Source organism: Poecilia reticulata, linkage group LG16 (assembly GCF_000633615.1).
Source record: "Poecilia reticulata strain Guanapo linkage group LG16, Guppy_female_1.0+MT, whole genome shotgun sequence".
Lineage (NCBI taxonomy): Eukaryota > Metazoa > Chordata > Actinopteri > Cyprinodontiformes > Poeciliidae > Poecilia > Poecilia reticulata.
Genome location: NC_024346.1, coordinates 1735719 through 1760150, shown reverse-complemented (window position 1 = coordinate 1760150; position 24432 = coordinate 1735719). Strand labels below are relative to the sequence as shown.

At 44.0% G+C, this 24432-nt stretch overlaps 2 protein-coding genes across 2 annotated transcripts; one reads left to right on the top strand and one right to left on the bottom strand.

Annotated features, from left to right (window-relative positions):
• The first annotated feature begins 413 nt into the window (after window positions 1-413).
• On the top strand, window positions 414-12822 carry rab11al (RAB11a, member RAS oncogene family, like). The gene is made up of 5 exons (XM_008430712.2): window positions 414-732; window positions 5013-5208; window positions 5731-5924; window positions 7408-7488; window positions 11342-12822. Exons 1-5 carry the CDS (start codon window positions 693-695, stop codon window positions 11479-11481), a joined length of 651 nt encoding a protein of 216 aa, XP_008428934.1. The 5' UTR covers window positions 414-692; the 3' UTR covers window positions 11482-12822.
• Window positions 12823-13270: 448 nt separating this feature from the next.
• mex3a (mex-3 RNA binding family member A) lies at window positions 13271-24432 on the bottom strand. Its single transcript, XM_008430711.2, has 2 exons — window positions 23211-24432; window positions 13271-20633 (listed from the first exon to the last, which is right to left on the bottom strand). The coding sequence occupies exons 1-2, from the start codon at window positions 23641-23643 to the stop codon at window positions 19483-19485; spliced, it is 1584 nt and encodes a 527-aa protein (XP_008428933.2). The 5' UTR covers window positions 23644-24432; the 3' UTR covers window positions 13271-19482.

Genomic DNA, 24432 nt, shown 5'->3' with positions numbered 1-24432 from the left:
TTGTTTGTTTTTTCTTCTGTTACTTGAGTAGGCTTTTCATTAACTGAGCTTCACCTCTGCTTGAGTAAAAGTATATTGAAGTAATCCAACATCGCTTTTTTCACTCCACTCACTTTTGATAGAAAATAATTATCCATAACATTCGTTACAACAAGAATGACATTTGAAATGTTACTTTTATTATATACGGGAGCAGGGGAGTGCTAAACAGCCGAAATATTAATTTCCGTTTATGTTATGGAGGTCTCATTACTATATGATAACTTCACTTGCCATATTTTACCTGTTGCTGCGCGACGTCATACAAGTTAACAACTGGCAGCTGACTCACAATCGACAGCATAGCTGACCAATCACGTCGAGGCAAGTAACAACTGTCAAATCTCCATTGACCACTAACAGAGCATGAGGGGCGGGGTTTAGTGTTGACGTTACGTCGCAGTCTCGGTAATGGCAAGTGTAGGAAGGAGAGGAAGACGGCCCTGAAGTTTCTGCTCTTCTGGATGTTATTGTCATTTTATTACATTTAAAACCTGCTGCTTCACTTTTTTTTGTACTCTTACGGTTATTTTTCTACGTCGTTGTAGTGAGAGTGAAAACGGAGCAGGGCTAAAGTCACGGACGGTTTTGTCGGTCGTTTTCGAAGTAACTAAAATACGCCCGAAGTTTGTTCGACTTCAAGCAGAGAAACTATGACGCACAAAGAGGACGAATATGATTACCTTTTTAAAGGTGAGTGGTGGTTTCTTCGCTTTTAGCTAGCTGGCTAAATGTCAGTTTCACCTGTGTCATTTGATGCCACCGCGGGGATGTCGGTGTCGTAAATCGGAGTACATAACAGCCAGCCGTAGAGACCGGGACACCTGTTTAAGCCTAAACTCTTTTCAGTTTACGTCATTAAATAAAGTCAGTGGGTTTACGGGTCATGTGAGGTAGCTAATAGGACTCTAATGTGTCACTTTAGGCATCATTTGCTTCAGAGTTCATCATCTCCCAGGGCGATGACGCAATCACTTGGGGATGCGGTGTTGGTCAGTGAGGGGTCACAGTCAGATGACCCCTAACTTCTGACAGAGAGGGTCGAGTTTGTTTTGTAGTAAAAGTTTAAAAGTTGTACCATTTGCCTTTAAAAAGTTAAAAAATGCCAAACCATCCTGTTGGCTTGATTTTTGCTGAATTCCTGAATGAATGGATTTATTGATAGACGAGACAAACTCACATCCAGGCTGCAAAATATATACAAATTTTAGCTTTCTGGGATTTTTTTTTACAATAACCTTTTTACCTCCGCATCGTAATCCTTTAAAAATTATACTAATACAAAAAAATAGCTTTGATTTGATTTGAATAGGTTATGATTAAAGGAATGCTTTGAATTCCAACACATTATTTTAAATGTTTATTGTATTTATCACACCATTTCATGGTATGATAATGACTTTAAAGAGTACCAAAGCTAAAAAAATATATATTTTTTTGTTTCTGGTGGTTTTAATTTGTCATGTTTAAGCAGAAATCTACCAGGTAATTCAGCCTAATCTGCTGAGTCGTTGCCTCACCTGATGTGAGGGCGCAGTACCTGGGGAGGGGCCGCCATTGTTGCAGTCATGGTAGTAGCAGTTAAAGCTCCTCAGAGCCACTTGGAGGTGATTCGCTTGCAGCCTTTTGTCAAAATTTCGAGCAGCTCGTCAAACTGGAAATACCTGCGTGCAGGCTGAGCGTCCACAGAGACGCTGCGCCTCGGAGGAGGGAAGCGATTCAGTCAGGTTTTCATGCGACCAAACAAATCTGGATCTCTCCCTGCGGTGCTGGGATCCTGATAAGCACACGGCTGCGGTTCAGAGTTTTGCTTGAATCTAGAAAGCGCTCACATTGTTGCCCTTTGTTCTCCTTTTGTGAGTCAAGCAGGGTGAGCTCTTACTGAGTCACTAAGGTATCTCGGACCTCAGCCGTCCTGCTCAACCTCTTTTACTGCTTTTCAGAGGCTGGGGAATATAAACTTCTGCTCTTAAATCGAACATGTAATGAGTATCCTTCCTTCTTTCCATTTTTGTGCTATCAGGGGATTTCAGACGGTCCATTAATCTCAGCAAGCAGACAGACTCGCTTTCATTCAGCCGGGCTGCAGAATTGCATTAACAGACAAAGGCCTGTCATGTCTTTGAGCTTAAAAAAAACTAATTCAACAATAGGTGTGTGTCTGGGTGTGTAACGGAGCTATGACTCTACCAGTCTGGTGGCATTGGACCGAGGAACAGTTGTGTAATGATTTTTCTCTTCCGCCCACAGTCGTTTGTGTGAGATGAAACAGAACATGATGGTTTTACTGTCATCATATGACTCCCACATAAACCAAACTAAAGTTGCTCAGTAACAAACGAGCAGCTCGACTCGGACTGAAGCAGAAACATGGTGGACGGTTGGTTCAACGTTCCCAAACCAACTTCCTGTTTCCCAACTGCAGGGCGGTGGGTCCTCAGACACACTGACTCACCTGCTGCTGTAGAAATAGCTGTCTTTAATATTGCCTGCAGGATTTCCCTTGGTGTATTATAAGCCTGGCGGGCCACCAGGCTGAGCATAGTTTATTTATAATAGTTTTTTTTATTACCTGCGTAAGCACTTCCTGTCTTTACCGGTTTACACACTGACAAGCGAAGCGAATAAAGTGACAAGTCACAGATAAAGGATCAGCAACTTTGGACTTGTTAATTCAGATGCAACAACTGAAGTTCAAAAAAATATTTTATGTCTTTTTTAAGACTTTATAGTTGGTGTTTAGGTATTGTTAATTGTCCTGCAATAAAACATAATTACTTAGTGGTATTTTCAAATTTCCAGTCAACTCTAAACATTTTTTAACTGAAAAACACATGATTGCCATAGCGCCCCCTATCTCCGGGCTTAGCAGGTTTTCTGGGGGGAACATCGGCCTGATTCAGTTTACTGTCAAATATCCAGGGTGGATTCAGTCACGGGCTGCACAGTGGCGCAGTTGGTAGAGCTGTTGCCTTGCAGCAAGAAGGTTCTGGGTTCGATTCCCGGCCTGGGGTCTTTCTGCATGGAGTCTCCATGTTCTCCCTGTGCATGCGTGGGTTTTCTCCGGGTACTCCGGTTTCCTCCCACAGTCCAAAAACATGACTGTCAGGTTAATTGGCCTCTCCAAATTGCCCCTAGGTGTGAGTGTGTGTGTGCATGGTTGTGTGTCCTTTGTGTCTCTGTGTTGCCCTGCGACGGACTGGCGACCTGTCCAGGGTGACCCCGCCTCTCGCCCGAAACGTTGGCTGGAGATGGGCACCAGCAACCCTCCCGACCCCACTGAGGGAAAAAGGGTGCAAGAAAATGGATGGATGGATGGATGGATTCAGTTTACTGTCAAATATCCAGGGTGGATTCAGTCACAGTGGGAGAGGGAGAACCTTAACGGAGGCTCTGGTAGGGGTCATGACCTCTGACTACAGTGGAGGTCGTGTCTCATTCTCTCATCAGTAAAACCAATGGGTGAAAAATAATAAGTTTTTCCATTTCTTCTCTGTGATGTGTGTCAGGGTTGATGCGTTTTTAATGACGCCGCCGCACAGCAACACGAGGAGACGAAACAAAACTGGCCCCATGATTTATTATTTAATTGGACAATATTTATCAATTTGCTGCAGATTCTCCGTATCTGCTTTATCATTTTAATTCTCTTCTGGTTTCCTTCCTTCTTCTGTACGATAAAATAATATTCCTGTTCACTCCTCCACCATTAGTAAATATTTTACTATCATCAATATTTTTAATTCAACCCAGAATGTTTATTAATCATATTCATGCTATAAATATATTAACAAGCTGCTAACATGCACCATAAAAGCACCATCTTTCTGTCACAAGGCTCAGATAGAGAAATTTGGATATTATTTTTTTATTGTGTGGTTTTTATATTTATCCAGATTCAGAGTAAAAACTTAGACTCTGAGATGGCATCTGTTTCAATTCAAGCCTTACAAACCAATAAAATCCACAATAAAACATTCATAAATGATATTACTTTGTAGAAAAAGTCATGATTTAAACATTGAATTTACATAAACTTAACAGGACTTCATGGATTAAAAATGAGACTTTCTCAGCCAGATATATTTTGATGATGATGTGTAAATCTTTACTGTTATAAAGTGTAATGTGATGGTGAAGGGATGCAAACATTAACAAGAACAAGCACAAATTTATTATTTCAATTACAATTTGTTTCTAAATTATTTAGTTATTGTTTTAGCCTTTTGCATTTTGTCATTTTGATTTATAATTCTGTGTATTTTTGCAGCGCATCTCTGTATGTTGGTAGAGTATAACTCTAAATGTTGTTTTAATTCTGGTCAGAATGATCAGAATTGATCATTTATCAGAATTACTCCTTCATGAAATGATTAAATGCTTTCAGGTCACACATGTCCTGCCGTCTGTCAGGAACATGTGAATCATGTTGCACATAAGAACAATATTAGATCACGCAGGGCTAGAAAAGGTTGATGGTTATTTTTATGAAACTTTGTTTCTTCTGCAGTTTTTTATCTGCGAGTCTCAGAGAACTGGGCTTCGTTCAGTCCAAGGATTCAACTCTAAAAAGATTAAATCTACTTTTTCTTTAAAGGTTCTGTTTTATATTTTTAAACTCTGATAAATTAATACATTTTCTCAGAAAACATAAAGGTATCATTTATTTTTTCCCTATCGCTGATCCCATTTATGCTCTACCTATGTTGTAGCATAATAATCACCTTATTAGCACTTAAATGTAGAAACAAACAGCAGCAATTGGAGGTGAAAAAGTTCACAGCCTTGTTTTATTGTTTCCAGGGTTACTGGACACGGTCACATGATCAGTTTCATCCTGGTTATGTAAAGTAGTTTCCTCCTGAGTTTCTCTACCTCTGAATCTGGTTGTTAGTTTTGTGGTTTTGCTTTTTTACCTGCAGCGGATCATAAATAATGAACACGGCCTGTTAACGCTCCCGTTTTACCTGCAGTGGTGCTGATCGGCGATTCAGGCGTAGGAAAGAGTAACCTGCTGTCCCGCTTCACCCGCAACGAGTTCAACCTGGAGAGCAAGAGCACCATCGGGGTGGAGTTCGCCACGCGCAGCATCCAGGTGGAGGGGAAGACCATCAAGGCCCAGATCTGGGACACGGCGGGACAGGAGCGCTACAGAGCCATCACTTCTGCGTGAGTTCCCCCATCCAGTGCGCTCTGCTCTCTGCTGGCTTCATTCTGTCTCTGACATGCAAACAGACAGAACTGCATGCAGCAGGAAGTAAGAAGACGAATGGCGCTGCATTGTGTTTGTGTGAAACACCAAAAGAAAGATGTTCCCATAAAGTACACCAGCATGTCAGGGCAGTTGTAGGTAGGAAAAAATAGAGTGCATTTCTGTCAAAAAAAAAAAAAAAAAGAAATGTTTAAATTAGTCTCTAATTCTCTAGGAGTAACATTCACATATCTGAGATGGAGAAGCTTCAACTTTGCCAAAAAACCCTCAGAAATCGAGAGAAAAAGGAGTCGGTGTCCACCAAAGAAATCTCTGAGATTTTCTAGAAAAAACAAGGAAATTTTAGTTTGAAAAGTCAAATATTTTCTTGAAAAAACTCAGAATATAATAGAGAATAAATGTCATGAATTATCTCAAGTAAACGTGAAATCAAGGCAGTGTGACAGGAAGTGACAGTGCTTGTGACCCTCTGACCTCAGGTACTACCGCGGCGCCGTGGGAGCGCTCCTGGTCTACGACATCGCCAAGCACCTGACGTACGAAAACGCAGAGCGCTGGCTGAAGGAGCTGCAGGACCACGCAGACAGCAACATAGTCATCATGTTGGTGGGCAACAAGAGCGACCTGCGCCACCTGAGGGCGGTGCCCACCGACGAGGCCAAGGGCTTCGCAGGTTCGCCGCCTCATCAACCTTTTATTGGCTCCTCATTAGCTTAGCCTGATAAGAAGCTCAATAAAACCCGATTAGGCTTTATTCTGTCAGCTCCGTCACCGATACTGAAAATAATAGATGTTCAGCACTTTGACCTGGTTCTGTTTGGGCCTCGTCTTCCCTGAAAGCAACAGTCTGTGTCATATTTAGTTATTTTGAGGAATCAAAAGCATCAAAGTAAAACACGTTTTACCAGATTATCGGTGTAACTCGTATAAATCTGCTCTTTTTTAGCTTGTCTGGATTCTTTGCTGATAAAAGACTCGGCAGAGCTGAATGCCAGAAAGTTAAAGGCACAAATCCTGTTGATTCAGAGCAGCATAAAGAGAATCCTTGAGGATAAGAGAAGCCGCCTCTGAGTCAGACATGGCTGTTTGTAGAAATGCTTGTTTTTTCTTTATTCCACTGACCTAATTTATGTCTTGTTTACATAATGATCCCAACCTGGAAGCATTGATGCAAAGCAGCGCTGCCAGTTGGCAGAAACAAACCTCCTGCTTCATTCTGTCTGATTTTATTCAGATTGTGTAAAATAAAATGCATCACCTTGATTAGCACTTTTTACCATCCGATCATTAACCACGCTAACGATCCAACCAGTTAGTTTCCAAGATGTTGAACTCATACAGATTTTCTCACGTTCATGTTTCAGTTTTCAATTCTCCTCCATCTACTGGCATTTTGCTCTTGTTGAAGCACGTTAGATCTTTGTTGGATGGTGATGCTGTGGGCTGGAAGGATCTCCAGTAGCAGTCAACCTCGCAACAAATCTGACGAGGCCTCTGACTGAAGACTGCTGCTGTGTGACGGTCTCATGACTGCATAGTAACGGCTCAGTATCCGGGCAGCAACACGTCCTGGATGACTCGTCAGTGGTTGGCTAGCACTGCTAATCCGCCTCACTTGCTTTTGCTGCTCCTCTTTAAATCTCTGTCTGGCCGTTTGGTTAGGAAGATGTCGGAGTAGGGGATGTAATGACGGAGGAAATGCTTTGAACGTCCTGCTTCTCTCTCTGGGATTTCAGGGTCAAAGTTCAGGTATTATTTCAGCTAAAGAAAAGGATTTAAAACGGATTATGACATTAACTAATAATATCTGTGCTTATAAAATAAAAATGACACGAACAAAAACGGTTACAGATCGTATCACTTGGTTGCGGTAGAGATGTTCGAAATGCCTTAACATTTATTTAATTATCAAAGTAATTTTGCCTGAATTTCAAACGTATAAACAAATCCAGCCTTTTTATTAGAATTTATTCAGTGGGAAAAATGTCTTGTTGATAAAGTTAAGCTACATTTTTGCATGGCACACTTGCTTTCAACAACTCTTTGTTGTGTTTTTAGGAGAACAAGATGGTTTCCTGTGGGGACCGTAGATCAGAATCTGTGAGGAAATTTAAAGTGAATATTAATATGTGTGTCGTCGTGTTTGTGTTCTCCAGAGAAGAACGGCTTGTCTTTCCTGGAGACGTCTGCGTTGGACTCCTCCAACGTTGAGCTGGCTTTTCAGACAATTCTCACAGGTGAGTTCCACTTCCTGCTCTACAATTAAACCTAATTTTAACAGTAAAAAAAAACATTTAACATTAAAGGAATCGCCAGAACTTTTCCATGTGTTGACAAAGCATCTCTTAAGGAGTTGCATTTATGTAGTTTCTCTCTTCAGCCACTAGATGGCAGAAAATTCCACCGAATCAGGTGTTGGCCTCCATTCTTTATGCGCATCCTGTTGCAAAACCTCCTGAATCTTCCTTTTAATTTAAAAAAATGAGTAATTTCTGCACCAATCAGAGGCTAAATAAAGATCCGTCCATGTTCTCTGATGTAAGCGGACTCCTCAGGAGGTTCAAGGCCGCACTGGTGACTTCATAACAACCTCTGAGTGGCCTGAAGGGGGAATCCAGCCTGAATCAGTCTTCATGTGGCACCTGCTGTTTGTACGCTGCTTCAGCTCCATGTTGGATCCAGCAGTGACTCCGCTTCAGGCCACACCACAGACATGACGCTTATTTCTAACTCTCAAAAAAAAAACTTCAAACCAACATCGAGTTAGCGCTGCTAATTAGCTCGTTAAGGCAGGGAAAGCAGTGCATTAGCAAGCCAGTAAGGCGCAGAGCCGCCATGGCTCATGTAGCGATGTGGAGAGGGTCGTCCTGGTGGCTTATTGTCCGTACTGTCATGCTGTGATGAGTCATGCTTCTCACAGTTTCCTCGCTTCACACCGGACTTTTATTTCAGGACAACTTTGGAGAAGTGTCTGAATGCAGCAGTGAGTCGGTGATGATTTCAGATTCCTGTTGAGTCAACAAACGAATCTCAGTTCAACTAAACGACGTAAATATGTTGGTTTGATCCGCACAGCCCTGCAGAAGGATTCAGACCCACTAAACCTGGATAAACGTAGGCCTGTCACAATAACACGGCTTTCTGGATCAGACATTTTCACAGAAATTGTTGTGATAAAAAATAATGTCATTTTGAGACCATTTTCAAGTAAAATAATGGTAATGGAATAATAATGCAAGAACACATTCTCAAAGATCAATAACATTTAAAATCGACTGAACATTTAACACTGGAGCTGGAAAACATTTCAAATATTAAAAATAAATAAAACGACAGAAACGACAAATAAAATAAATTTAGACTCTAAACAAAAATGTCTTTCAGAAAAAAGGCTGTTTGAGATCAAAGCCTGAAGACGTTATCACCCAGTTTTTGATAAGGAGAAAAACGATAAAAAGAGCAAATGGAAATTATTTAGTTTGTTTTAATTTATCATGAAATTAATTGATTTATTGCTTGGCAACAGGCCGACCTGTCACAATAGCAAATTTTGTCCCAGAAATTATTGTGATAAATGATATTATCGTTTTGAGACGATTGTTGACCAATAGTAGCTTCGTTTCTCTTACAATGTGTGGAAAACTTTGTGTATATACTAATGTTGAAAAATGACAATTTTGCAATCGTGGTGTTAAGAAACATAATAATAATCACTTGTGAATAAATTTGTCCAAACTATAAATCATTAGAAAACATGCCGCGTTGAAATCCTCCAACTACTTCCTGTTTTCTTCTTCTTCTTCGTGGTTTGCACCAGTGGCAGCATCCAGTTGTTAATCATGTGACTCTTGATGTGAAAAATGTTTTCTTGTTGCAGTTATGTGAAATAAACCACATCATCCGAGCGCCAATATTTAAAACTATTCTATAATGTTCCGTACTTCATCAAATTTCATCAATTTATATTTAAACAAAAACAGGTTTGTTGCGTAACATTCTGTAACTTAAATTATCAGTATTTGGCTAAGTTTAACCATTTGACTTTTTTCCTAAAGAAAAAAAAAATCAAATATAATTTTACAAAAAAAGTAAGCGGACTAAAATCCACTTTTGAGCATTTTGAATTGATTCAGAATTACCAGGACGAGAAGATGTGACTATTAACTAGTAGCATAAAAATGGCATAATAATGAAAGTACACATGAATCCTCTCAAGGATAAATAAACTCATTTCCAAAGAACATTTAACACTGAAACTGGAAGACATTTTAAAGTAAATAAACCAAAAAAACAAGTAAAATGGATTATGAAGACTCTGTAAACAAACTTGCCCTTCAAAATATATTAATCATTTGCCTCAGACGAGGAAAACAGGCAAAACTGCCAGCTAGGACTTTTGTAGGGGAAAAAGAGTGTAAACTACTAACTGCTGTGTAAATGATGCTGGCTTCTTAACGAGATTAAAGGGCAGCGTCTCTTCAGCAATTAAGCAAACTGTCTTGGTGTGCACCCTTCTGCTCTGGCCTTTTCCATTCAGTTTGACGATTAGACGTCCCAGTGGTTGAGACCGACGGCGGCCCGTCGGTCGGAGTGTTTTAGTTCTTCTAAGCTTGGGAACCTGGATTTCAGGTGAAGACGCGTGTTTGTTGCTTCTGTTTTACAACAAACGCAACACACCAGATTAATTAACCAACTTTGAGTGGGAGGAGAACGATACATGCTCAGTTAGTCTGGATGGAGAAAGAGTTAAAATATCCATTTCCAATTGCTTTCAGAGAATTACAGTTAAACTTTGGTGCGGACTTTGACTGGACCACCTAAACACAGGAAAATACTTTGATCTAAACCATCCAGCACAGCTCATTTTGGGGTCATCCTGTTGGAATCTTACCTGATCAGCTTTCATGTCACTTTTAAAGAAAATCCTCCCCACAGCATGATGCTGCCTCCACCTGGTGTTATTTTGGTCTACTACCACATTACTGCTGACGATCTTTAAAATGGATTTCTTTGGGTTTTGTTCTTGTCATGATTAAATGAAACAGGAAGTGGACTACAACAGAGGGCATTCTGGGTAAATGGAACCAAAGCAAATAACGCAAGATAAATCCGTTAAAATCTGACTTTTGTTTACATTTGGTGAAGAAGGAGGTTTTTGTGTTGTTTCCTTCAGTGGTTTTTGGCACAGCGCCCCCACAGGCGAGGAGGGGAACAGATTTGGTTCGTTTGAGACGCTGCATAGGGAAAGGGAACCACAGCAGCAAGAAATATAACAAACGTTACAATTTTGATTTTAACTTGGGGTATCAGAGTAAAGGGGGTCGAGTACAAATGGCTGCAACAGTTTAGAGATTTTGATTTTCAAAACAAAGCAAATTGAGTTGAAGATTATGTGCTTCTTCAATTAAAACATCAAATTAGGTCTGGACAAATGGCGGATAAACTTATCACGATATAAGCATTTCATATCAATCGACATCAATAATTGTCTATTGGAAATCGTTAATTAGCTTTAATTATCCGAACCTTCCCTGTTTTATCCAGTTTTCACTCCACAGTGTTTTTAATTTTTATTTTTACGCAGTTATGAGGCAAACTGATGCTGCGCAAGTTACTCAGCAGGTTGTTGCTAGGTAACCAAAGAATGAGTACGTTGCTAGGCAACCAAAGAGTTAGTTGATGCCACCAACCTGACTTATCAGGTTCAACAGCCAAATACTTTCCTACATCTCCCAGAATGCTGCGCGGTTCTGGGTCAAAGTTCAGTGAATATCCTACATGGGGGCGCTGCGCCATCAACCTCCTAAAATTAAGTGATTTATTTTTTATTTTTTCAAAAAGCAAAATTAAGGCGAAAAAGTAAAAGAAGTCTCTGTGTTTTTGCATCGCTCTGCGTGTATCTATTTAATGCCCTGCTTGGTGTTTAAATGCGGATTCTTCCGCATGACGGAGCGTTGCCGGATCAGGACGGAAGAATCCGTCTCTGCTGCCAGGAGTCTGGAAGCGACCGTTGTTGCTCAGTGTCGTCGTCCTGATCCCAAAGTGTCCCCGATGCCTGTCCCGTCTCTCACCGCCCTCTGTCCTCCGCAGCCATCTACCACATCGTGTCCCAGAGGCAGATGACGGGCCAGGGCAGCTCGGACTTCTCCCCGGCCTCCAACGTGGTTCCCATCACGGTGGAGCCCACCCAGAGCTCGTCCAGTAAGGGCGCCTGCTGCCAGAACAACTGAGACCTCGCCGCTGACCTCCGCCTTCGCCTCAGCGCAGCGCAGCGCCGGCCGGCCAGGCGGACAGACGGAGGCGCTGACGGGTAGAGGGACGCTTCCACTGGGTTTTGTAGATACGAGGGGAGGGAGCAGCAAATGAAGGATGGACAGGATGTGATGTGGGAGGGTTGGGATTTTATAAGAAGCTGCATCATCACCATGGATTCAGGTTCTGATGTGAAACTGAACATGCTATCAGGCCCTTTTTTTCTCCTTCTTCTTCTGCAGTTTCTCTCCTAAAAAGCCGGGTTTCACAGGCTTCCTTTCCGTTTCTCACTCCTGGGATGCTGGGCTGTAAAAATCCACTCCCGGAAGACTGAAACGCAGCCTTCTCTCACTGCTGTTTCCCTTCGTTTTCTGGAATATTTAGAAAATTATGTCCTCCTTTATATTTATTAACACTTGTCTTATTTGGCCAAAGGGTTTCCCACACTAACTGCTTCACAGAAAAAGGGATTTTCTCTTCTTTTGATTGTTTTCTGTCATTTAAAACAAGTCTTTCCATGAAGGAATCAGGAGAGTTTGGCTCCATCCTTCCCTGTCGGTGACAAGCAGCTTCGCTCTGAGTGCTTTTGATCTTTGTTTGGGCGCCTCTCCTACTCTTCACACACTTTGTGCTTCGAAGATGAGTCATGCTCCCGCCAGCCTCTGCGCAGCGTCGACTCTAAATGGGATGGGATGGCTGCGCCCGCCCGCCGCCGCCGCTGCTGGATGGGTTAACTGCAGAGCATGTCAGCTCCCATCCTGACCGCTTCACCTTTTCCCCCCTAAAGCCTCGCGGCGACGGGGGGGAAAGATGTGGTTTGAAAACGCGGACGAGCCGCCCGCTAGCTGGGACGGATGAATGAATGGATGGGTTGGGTTTCAGGGGATGAGGTAGTGAGGCCACTCAGCCCTGCCCTGCTCCTGTGGTCTCTGATGTACATGATGGCTTGTTTTACTGTAAATGAAATCCTCCACTGCCTGCTCACCTACTCTGCTCTCTGCTGTATGTAACTGGAAGAGGACTCTGCCTTCTGGGATCCCCCTGAGGTCTGCCCTCACTTTCACTCGTCTTTATTTCCTGTCCGATCGGTGGGGGTTGTGTTCGGGAGCCAGGGCCGCGTTTGTTAGCGTCTGATGGTGGAATAGAGGAGGGAGGGAGGGGCTTGATTTAATCCAAAGGTTAGACACACAGGGTGTTTATTTCCACATCAACACGAGTCTTAAACTGGGTGTAGGTCGACATTTTTAAGCCTTTATTCTGTTGTATGTATATTTGGACTGCACATATATAAATAAATAAATCAGATTTGTTATAGCTCATCTTTTATGTGTCTCCAGTTTTAAAAACAACCAGCTCATTATTGACTGTCATACCCTCTAATGTCCAGTGTAATTTAAGATGTTTGCAAAGTGCTGCAGGCTGATATTTTCCCTCTGATTACTGATTATTAAATATTAATCGTCATCATCTACAGATCAATCCATCCATCAGGACTCAGGGAAAAAAACACAATCTGCTTAAACTGTAAATCATTTCCTTTTTGTTTTATTAGAAACATTTACAATACATTTTGAATCTTGAAAAAATAACAAAGAACCAGAACTAACATGTCGCAGATACAATAATAATTATAATAATCATAATAAAAATGTCTCCAAAAATGTAATTCACAAAAAAACATGTGCTATAAGAAATAAACCTGCAATATTTCCTGCCTTGTGAGGGCATGGCACACTGTAACAGAGTTCAGAAACTTTTTTTTATCTTTTTTTTTTTTTTTTTTCCCATCCATCAACGATCCGCCTCAGAGGGCCGCAGCGGCGACGCCTCCCTCGCTGTTCACAGAGAAACCAGAACCGAACGCCGGCTGCTGCCGGCCCCAAACAACTAATGCACTACAACCACTATTAGACCGGTATGAAACACCTACTGTGCTGGAAAAATTGGAAACGCTACCGAAGACAAACTGTCAGACTGCATCGGCCTCTTTGGAAAAGGGCGGAGTTTCACCAGCGAGCGCCATGTCGGTCCCCAACCGTTCACACGCAGCGGGAAAACCGCGCTCTCCGAGTTTGGGATGCATTTTAACCGTTTCGGGCAGAAGAAGTTTCTTCTCGTACAAATGGAAGTGAATTTTTTGCAGCGTAACACATTTTCTAAGTGAGAGGTCAGACATTGGTGCGGGGGACTGAAATGGTCTCCGTCTGGCTCCAAACTCCCTTCGGCTTTTCTAAAGAGACTCCAACTATGAAAATCTACAGCGAAGAAACGGTGCGAGCGTACCGCCGCCGCCGCCACCGCACCGTTTCTCCTGGCTAAGTGACCATACAATATACATGCAAACTAGTACGGTAATGAATCTGGTGTGTTTATGTGTGAGTGTGTGTGTTTGCATTTAGTTACACAGATCTACACAGTGCGCTGGCTCCTCCTCGACTTGCACTTCACCTAATTAACGCATCAGGAAAAGTCGATCAAAAAGGCTTTTTTTTTTTTAAGCCGATCACGCTCCGTTGCCATGGATCGATCAGACTGAGTTGTGGATGTAGGAAATGTGTGAATGAAAGCGTTTACAAGGTGTGTGTGTGTGTGTGTGTGTGTGTGTGTGTGTGTGTGTGTGTGGGGCCCTGCTGGGCGAGAGGGTCACAGCTGCCTCATTCACTCCAAGCATTGCAGTTTTTCTTCTTTTACATTTTGATAAGAAAAAAGCGAGTTTAGATTACAGAGGAAATGAGTAATAATGCGTTCAGTCAGTAACATGGGGTCGGGAAGGGCGGGGTTACAGCAAGCAGCACTGCACAAAGAATGCTGATGCAAGAAAAAATAGAGTTGAGGCACAAAATCGATGCTCTGTGACTAAAATATCTCCAAATTCTAAAAATATTCTATTATTTTCTGTAGTTCTTCCGTTGTTAATGCACTGATGTTGCAGTAGTGCATGTCCGAAGTTAAAATTTCAGCTATGGGGAAACTTCGCTCCCACCTACTTCATCCACTGTGAAGCACGTGGGCAAAGTGTCCATAACTTTCATAAATAAAACTTCTCCTTTTTAGTTATTAGTAGAAACTGACTTTCCTGTGTTTAGAAATATATTAACTTCTTGTCATTTTAATTAAAAAACAAAATGTCTTGAGGTTACTCATAAATACGTTGCTTCATTTTCCATAAATAACATCCAGATACTGACTTTTTTTTCCTCTGCTTTCTATGAAATAATAACCCATGTTAGCAAAATAGATCTGAAAAACTGTAATATGTTTTTTTTTTATTCATTTTTAAGTTACTTTCTATAAATGCATGTGGAAGAACTCAAATATAGACTACGTCGAAAACCTGTTGCAAATTCCTTCCAAAAAAACTAACTTAAAGCTCACTTGTAAATTGTGAAAAATAAAAAAGGGTGCATTAGTTTATTTTTCCCCCATTTCTTTTTTTTTTTTTTTATTTCTTTTTACATTCAAATGCATTGCTTGTTCAATGTGTGACTGACAGGTTGGTAGAATTGCTTAAGTGCATCCATTGAAAAATAAGGATTTCCTATCACTCCTTTAAAAGGGTTTCTACAGAAATGCATAAAGACCTTTTTGATATTAAGAGAAGAAAAACATCTACTTTTTACTATAATAGCAACCTTAATACGATATAGTAAATAATACTAACACAAACATAATGTATCACTGAGTTGTCCCACCCTCTGCTGCTGCGCAGGAAGTCCTTACTCCAGGTGAGCTGGACAAATGAAACTTATATTCTTAGGAGTTAAACTATGTTTGTCAGTTAAAACTACACAGTAAATATATGATTTTAAACTGATGTTCTCTTTAAGATCTTAAAGCTTTTATACACTTTAGATATCAGGTTGCTGGATCCTTTTATGAGTTTCTTCTGGATAAATCTTACCTATTGTAATAGTTTTGAGTATCATGCAGGTGAACTTAAAATACAGAATATTTTAAAAACTCGTCTTAATGAGTCTGAAGTTTGGATTTGATCTCAATCTGGTTTCAGTTTAATCAAAAATCTTCTTTTGGTGGCTTCAGCAGGTTGGGAAAATTATGTTTTCGAACCTGATTTCTGGGCCAGAATGGTTCCGTTACTGGTGTTTAAATTGACTTTTGGGAGTATTTCAATCCGTAGGATCACTTCTTAGTTCAGTAAACTGTAAACAAAAAGGCAGATTATTATGCTAGATTGGTTAAAACGATGTAATAAGTTAGCTCTCTTCTGTTCTTTGGTTAAATCTGACCTTTTTCTTTCAAAGCAAAGAAAAAAATAAATCATCACGGTGCAAAATAAGGATAAAACGACGGCATCATCCTCATGCCATCAGTCCATCAGAAGCTGTAAACCTTGCCGGACTCTTTAACAAAATAAAAGTCCTGAATATGATTGATACAAACATGATTAAAATCCCAAACTAACCCTGAAGCTGTTCTACACTTTCAGGTTACTAAAAGACAGAAATGCGGCGGGATTATGCTAATAACGAAGGTCAGTTTCTAAACAGAACATTATTCAAAGAGCTGACTCCCAGTATCCTCCTATTATTGCTTTCCTGATAAATAAAAACTGATTTCTTCCTATAGGGGCTAAACGTCCTTAAATATTTGCCTATTTAATTAAAACTGGATACATCAGTGGCTTCATAAAATTCATTCTTACTGTTTATAGTAGTGTCTGCTTATCTATATTTGGATGACATACTTAGTAAATAATATTTCTTACATGTATGGATCTATCTAATATACTAATATAGTCAAAAGGGTGACAGGGCGCATATATAAACATTTTATATCCTAGTTCGTTTTTTTTTTTAATTTATTCTAAAACATCAACGATGACACTTTGAGATTGTTAAAAAATAATGAAAAACTCACTTTTAGGCGGGCCTGCGTCTGGCTCTTCCTAGCTGATACACACACCATATTTACAACACGGTGCCTTCACACGAAGAACACTCCTCAACTTACAGCGTCTAAACCGGGAGAACCTCCAATAAGACATCTTTGTTAAACCAGTGCAAAACTGAAAAGAGGGGGAAAAATGATGACATCTCCCAAATTGTCACTACTGAGCACAAGAATCACCAAACCACACAAGAAAAAAAATGATAGGGAATCCTTATGTGCGTGTCTTTCGGATTGTGAGATAGATTTCACCATCAGCGGTCGGTTTGGTATTAATCAGATGCGCGTGTTTTATAATAAGGTGCTTTGTTCTTTTTTTTTTTTTTCTCTCTTTAAGTCATGTGTTTTTAAAGAGCCTAATGTCCAGAATCCCCCCTAATCCCCACCCGAGCGGTTTGATTCACATTCTTCTTTTCCAAAAATAACTTCTTTACAAAGTTGGTTATTGGGGAGTGGTACTGTATCAAAAGGCCAAAGTTGCTACCTTGTCAGCCAAAGCAATGGCAATATTCCATAAAAAACATTAAGGCAGAAATAAAACAAACAAAAAAATACTAAGTTCAAAGAGCGGGGGTCGCCCCCGCCTCGTTGTGACGCTGAAAGCTTCGGCCAGACCTCTGTGCAATTTTAAAACTCAGTCCTCCTCACAGATTTCTGGGAACTTTCGATGCCAGTCCGGTGCTCTCGCCGCAATCATGCCAGCGGTCGCTTCTCCTCCTTCTTCTCCTTCATTTTGTTTTTCCTTTAGAGAAGGGGGCTTTCTGGCCCTGAAGACTGGATTTGTTTTGTTAAAACGAGACCCCCAAATTATTCAGGCCTGCTGGGTCGCCGGTGCCGGCCCACATGTGACAGCAGCTCAACACTCGCTCAAAGACCTGATGATCAATAGAGCTGCTCGGTCTGCAGAGTTTTTTTTTTTTTTCCTCCTTTTTTTTTTCTTTTTTTTTTTTTTGTCTTGAAGTATACTCCTCCCTCACTCCCTCCCATCATTCAACAGCTTTAATCCCCCCAACCCCCGATCCATTGCTCTAGCCCTCTGAAATCCCCAGGCTGGGGCTAAGGCAGACGCAGCGGGTGTGTAATTTGATTCAGCATGAGTGCTGGTTAAATGGGGCGTTTCCTCTGCCTTCCTGTCAATTACAATAGTCTGATTTCATTGTGAAAGTAACGCGAGTTGGGGGCCGGGGCCGTTCGAGGCCAAGGGCCAGTCGTGGGATGCCCCTTACAGTAGAAACTGTCCCACAGATGGCACCCAGAGAGGGGGATTAACACGGGCCCTCTGCGATATGATCACTAAACGGTTTGCTTTTCATCAACTGGAATAAATATTCCAGGTAACTGGATTATTAATGTCTCTCCTAAACCTCCATTTTATTTCACGGCTGCCAAATGCGGCTAGTGTCTTTCTGTGTCCGTGTGTGTTTTGGGACAAAAGAGTGCACCCCTTCTCCTTGTCCCCGTTTGGGTAAGAAAAGGAGCAGGGGGAAAAAGGAGGGGTTTCCTATTCGCCTAGCTCCCTTCAGTGGTTTGGGGGTCCAGAGTCCCCCACACGGTCCGCACCTGGACCGACCCATTTGCCTAATTATCAATGAGCGAATGCAGGCCGTGTCCGAGCGCTCCGTGGCCCACGCCGGCCGCCACCGAAGGCGCAGACAATACGGCTCAGAAGCAAACGGTCCAACTGTAAGCCCAGCAGCTCCGGTGGAGGGGAGGCATGAAAGCCACTCCCAAAGAAAAGAGAGAAAGAAAGGGGCTAGGCGAGACCTCCAAACTCAGGGTCAGAGCCGCAGCGCGCCGCGAAACACCTGCTCCTGCACAGCTCTGCTAATTACAGGGGGGGACGGAAGGCCCCTCGCAGGAGAAAGGATTAGCAGCCCTGGACTCTGTGTTTTACAGTATCTGCTCCTTTAATCTGCTGCTGCTGATTCAGGAGACGATTCATTCAGCTTCCGTCCAATCTTAAGGTTCTCCGAGGACACGAGAGGGGGGCTCCCGCCTCGTCCTCCATTGTTAGCCGGACGCGGCCAAACGACCGCACGACACAATAAAAGCGTGGTTAAGGTGGCTTTGAGACAAGTCCTTGGGGAATATCAAAAAGGGGCCAACTGGATGGATTCCAAGGCTTTTTGGCCTCGCAAATTAAATCAGCGCTTTAAGCCAACCGAGGAGCCACATGCTTTTCAAGAGCCACGAGCAGCAAAGCATTACCAAGTCTTTTCAACAAACTGCAGTGACCAAACGCCACCAACGGCTGCCGGACGGAGAATCCCCACCTTTACAGCAGCCCTCATCCTCTCTCTGAATAATATCCATAAAATTCAAGCAGTTTCTATAAATAATTAAAATCCTATCCCTTTTAAATCTGTTTTCTAATGAAATAAAGATTTGCTTCGTCTCTTTCTGTATAGATCCCGACTGGAACGAACCCATACACGTTTATCCTTTAGCCAAAATGCTTTGGACCAATTATCCGAACCCACAATCACAGTTTAACTGAAAACGTTTAAGTTCACATCTGCTGCTTTGAATTTCTCAAGGTACGATTTTAACAATCCTGTTTTAGACCAAGATGATTGTAAGGTGCAATAAGTTCTTTTTTTTATTCCTTCTAGTAACAACATTGACTTTGTAGGTCAGTCAAGTGCAGATTGGGTTCCTCAACAATCATCTGTTTCCTTCAATAAAACCCACTTTAAGGTAAAAAACAAAAAAAATAATTGAAGAATAAAATGTTCACATTACTGTCTACCTCTGCCTACACTGTGATTCATGAATGAAACACAGCAGCAGTCAAAAAACTGAAAATGCAAGGTACTATACTTCTCTTATAAACAAAACTTTTATAAAATATATATGCATATATATATAAAAAGAAAAACTTAAAAATATTTCTTATACTTTTTAGTAAAGCAAGCAGGCCTTCTAAAATATCTGCTTGATTGTTTTTAAATTTTCTGAAAAACAAAAATGTATATAATAATAATGATAATAATAATAATAGTAATCATAAGAACAGTAAATAATTATTGAAGAAACACTGAGGAAACTAAGGATAAAACGGACGTGGTTCTTTAGGAGAATATCCGGATGGCCTGAGTGACCTGGGTGTGGCACACCGGGCACTCCGGGTGGTTCAGCTCACAGATTCGGATGGCACACTCCATGCAGAACAGGTTGTGGCCACAGGGCACCAAGGCAGCCGTCACTTTGCTCTCAAAGCAGGTCATGCAGTCCCGCACGGTGGCCGGCGGAGAGTCCGGCACCGGCAGGCGGCCCGGGAAGCCGTCCCCGGCCGAGGCGGGCTCGCTGTGGGCGCGGCGAGCCTGGGCATGAGGCGAGCCGGATACGATGCTGGTGACTGAGTTGTTGGGGGTCCCGCCTCCGCAGGGCTCCGGTAACCCAGGAGAGAGTCTGGTCAGGGGCAGCGGGAGGCCGCCGAAGCTTTTGGAGCGCTGCTGGGTGTAAAAGGACACCTGTTTGGGGTAGTCGGGGTCCCCCCAGCCCTGGGTGCCCTCAGATCCAAAATACGAGCAAGGTTTCTCTCCGGAGCTGGAGAAGTTGCTCTTGTTGTAGATCCCCCCTCCCTCTCCTCCGCCTCCTCCTCCGCTCCCGCCTCCAACCATGGCATCTGAGAAGTTCTGGCGGTAGCTGCTGGTGAGAGGCTTGCGCTGGCCCCCCTGCAGCCCCCACACCTGCTGTAGCCGGCTCTCCAGACCGCCGGTGCTGCCCGCCGGGCTACTTCCACCATTCGGCCCCAGACAGTCGTTCTCGTTGTTGTGGTCATGCAGGCCTCCTGTTCGGAAGGCGATGTGCGCCTCGATCTCCTCGCGGGCGCGCTCAGCATTGCTCGGGGAACCCGTGATCTCGAAGACAGGGTCGCGGTCTCGGCTGGGGGTCACGATGTACGTGCAGGTTTGCTGCTGGATGCGCTTAATGGTGGAGCCCTTAGGCCCCACTACCAGCCCCACAACGCGGTATGGCACTCTCACCTGAATGGTGGTCTGACCCGGCAGAGGCGTGGGCGGGGAGCCGCTGAAGGACACCCCCAGCTTGTTGCGGGAGGCGCGGAGCATGGAGAAGTGCTCTGCAGCAGAGATGATTTCACGACGGGCCAGTGCAACATCTTCCTTCCGGCCAGTGATTAAAAACACAGGCTCCTCTCCTCGAACGGGGGTCTTGATGTAGGTGTTGGTCTTGGCTCGCAGAGCTTTTATCTTGCAACCTGAAAAGACACATTTCAGATATTTTTAAGCAAGTCAACAAGACTTTCCTGATAATTACATAAAAGGATAACTGGTGGAATCCATCTAATTTAGTTGCGTTGCTCCTGTTGACTGCTTCCACTTATTAATGTTTCACCAGCAAATGATATTCAGACTAATTAGCATGATTTATGAGGTCTCCCACTCCACAGTATTGTTGCTCTGAATCACAGCTCACCAAGGAGAACATGGAGAAGTGTCGATCTGCACAAACGTGGCGGATTTGGTAAACTTTACACTTCCGCTGACCTTTCCTTGAACCTGCGACGCCGTCAACCCAGAGCCACATCGTTTTCGGGCCATTTATATCTCCACATCTGCCTGTTTTTGATCACTGTTTATGACTTTACCCTATTAAAGTGCTTTTAAAACAGCATCCTGACCTGAGTGAGCACAGGGTAATGTTCTTTCATTAGATTGCCTGACCTTGTAGTAGGACAGAGCAGGATATGCATTGTTTCTGGATGGACTGCCAGGTACACGCGAGGTCAAGAAACGACAGCAGTCCTGTGTAAGTCGGCTCCTCATTAAGGTGGACTCCCCTGTTTACTGTTACATGCTGCAAGGAGGTTGGTCCAACTCACTGGCTAACTCGGGAAAATCATTGCTAACCGGCGAAACGTCTACTTTCTAACGCCGCCACACAGACCCACTTTGCTCAGGAATACTCACTTCCCAGGAAGCGACTGTTCGGAGCAAGGGATGGTGGTGATACTCAGAGGGGTTAGAGCAGCTCGTGCCCCAATTCTGAAAATGCCCTCTAAGGCCACAGCACGACATTAGGCTAATAAACCCGCTCATGACACTGGGGCTTAAGGAACTATTCAATTCCCTTTCCCAAACTACATCCTAAATTTGAACAAGTACACATTAGTCTCTTAATTAAAGGATTATCAATAAATAAAATAGGCAAGGATGAATTAATCAAGAGCAGAATTAAGGTCACAGGAGACAGATTCACGCTCATGCTGCTAAACTGTAGCGAACGAGGTGATTCAAAACAAAGCCACGCTTCATCAGAGGAGAGGGGGTGCAAGAGCATCGGCTGACAGGAGAGAAAAAAATAATCATCCCTTCATGACAGGAAGCTCCAGCTTTACCCAGACAGAGTAGGGGGGTGTGACCAAAGAGCCAACCAAAGCAGGCTCACCTCAGTTCCCCCCAAATCAGACAAAAAAAACACCCCAATCGCTGGTCCTCTCTGTCCGTTAACAGTTATCCCATTAAAATCCAAAACTAACACTTCAGAGTGAAGAGTGGGAGTCGCAGAGGGAAACAAGGGGCACTCAGCAGCACCGAATCCACAGAATATAATGCAGCGGGGGTTGGGCAGTCTGCAAAAGCAGCTCCTCTGGAACCCTGACGGTGTTACGGACGTCTGGTTCGAGGTAAAGCTGGATTTCAGCGATGGAACCTCACCCACCCTGCAGTCTTTGTGCCTGCTCAGAGCCCAGCCCCCCTCTGGCTCCCCAGCCTGACAGACAGCCATGTGGCTTGGAGGGTGTGCACCGAAACGGGGCTCCACGGCACCGCCAGACCATTCAGCTTCCACTTCTTCGGCCCATCATGGCAGTACCCCCACCAATCAATTCAGAAAACACTCCCCTGCCCCTTCTTCAGGCTTGTCTGCAGAAACTTCTGCAAAAATACTGCTGCAACTTCTGGCTGGGTTCCCCCAAATCAATGCCCCCCCCCTCCTCCTGTTAGATCACACCCCACCCCAGACACACACCTTTGTTTGACAGATGTTGTCACTCATCTCCCACTCTTTGTTCAGCAGGAAAAGGAAAACAGGAAAATTAGAATCCTAATCTGCTTTGTTTTGGGATCTAAACTTTCCAACTGCCTGATCTGAAGAGCAAAGAAACAACAACAAGGTGACCACGCTTCCTTTGTCCAATTGTGTCACTGGGCCAGTGCGCAACGTAAACAACAAGCTGGATAATAAAAAAAGATGGGGTTGAAGCATCCAGCACTTTTTAAGGCCAGATGACTAATATTTGGTGATGTTGTTGGGTTGAGACGGAAAGACGCCCCCCTCGTCGCCAGCTGCAGGTTTTTTTTTTTTTTCGTTTTTTTTTTTGAACAGTCTGGCGCGTCTCAGACGACAAAGGAAGCAGCGCTCTCCTGCTCCACAGCGCGTGTCTGCGCGCTGACATTGATGGCGTGGATGTGGAATCATTCGCCCAGGAGGGAAGGGAGCTTTCTCCCAGTATTTCCCACCCTCTCCACCCCCCTTCCCTCTGCGCAAATACGCTCAAAAAGAGCGAGAAATGAGCGCAAAACAGGCGAGCGGATGGTTTCTGTGGAAAGATGAGAACTTGAAACATTTGAAGCGGAAAAAGAAAAAGTGGGAGGCTGATGCCTCTGAGGAGTAGCTATAAAAAAAGGAGCCCACACCACTCCCTTTTCTTTGTCAAATAACACCAGGTAACAGTTGGAGAACAACAAGCGAGCGGCTCAGGGAGGCATGCAGCCTGTTTGAGGGGAAGAAAAGCAGGAAGTTTGTAGGAAATAACGAGCGGGCTGCGGTTTACCTTGCCTCCCCACTATCTCGGCCACATGTTCGGAGCTCGGCACCGGGACGCATTCTGTAATGTTGCAGCCTCGTCCTTTAGTCTCTGCTGAGGAGCTGTCGTACAGGGCGCACAACTTGCTCTTCCCCTGCAGGATGGCCGCGTCCCCGCCGCCCCCGACGCTGTTAGCGTGGTTGTGGTGGTGGTTGTTGTTGTTATTGTTGCTCCGGTCCTGCACTCCTGTTGTCGGGGCTCCGCCGCCGCCGCCGTCCTCGCCTTCCCCGAGCCCCAGTAGCGACAACTGGCCGAGCGCGACCCTGAGGGCACGGGAGTCGTCCTCCTCCTCGTCGGGCGCCACGAGGAGACCTTCGCCGCCGAAGCCGGAGCCGGCCAGATCCCCGCCGTAGCCCCCATTTTTCTCCATGATCCCTGCTAGAACCAGCAGGCTAGGCATGGCTAACAAAAGAGTGTGTGAGACAAAGACAGGGGAAAGAGACTGGAGAAACAGCACCCGTGCCGCCTCCTCCTCCTCCTCACCCCTCCTCCTTCCCTCTTTGCGCTAGACCCTCCCACAGACCGCCCCCCATCTCTCTCCATCCGCCAGACTCTCTGTACAGTACCGAGCTCCGGCCGTCTGCTCGGTGGATGGGGCCGGGCCGATGCGTTGCTCCACCCAGTCTGGTTTTACACCGACCCCCCCCCTCCTCCTCTCCTCTCCTCACTCCGTCCTCAGTGAGACAAAAAACGAGCCTCCCTCCCTCCCTCCGTACCATTCCGTCTCAGGTTCGCCAGCATGTGGCGGCCCACATCCAGCCCTTCTCCTGTGCAGGAAGGAGGAAGCGTTCAGCTCGCCTCCTGCGCCGCATGCAGGCGCAGAAACGCAGCCGCGCTGCGGAGCTGCGGCAGCGCAGCGGGCTGCATATTTATATTTTTGGTGACTTATGTAAGAAGAAGAAGCCATCCAGGATGTAAACAGTCACTTAAACGTTGCAAGGGCAAGCGCGCACATGGTCATCTGCTGGAGAAAAAGATGATGTCAACTCCGCGATGATGATGAAGATGATGATGGTGGTGGGGTGGAAATCAGCAGCAGCTTCCGCGCACACAGAGGGGAGAGCGGGGATTTTAGGAGTGGAGGAGTTAGTGGCGGTTTTATAGAGAAAGAAAAAGCAGAATGAGGTTGGAGGGATGGGATGAGGGGGGTCCGCCCACCTCTGTGTGCTTTGCGGCAGGTCACCGCGCT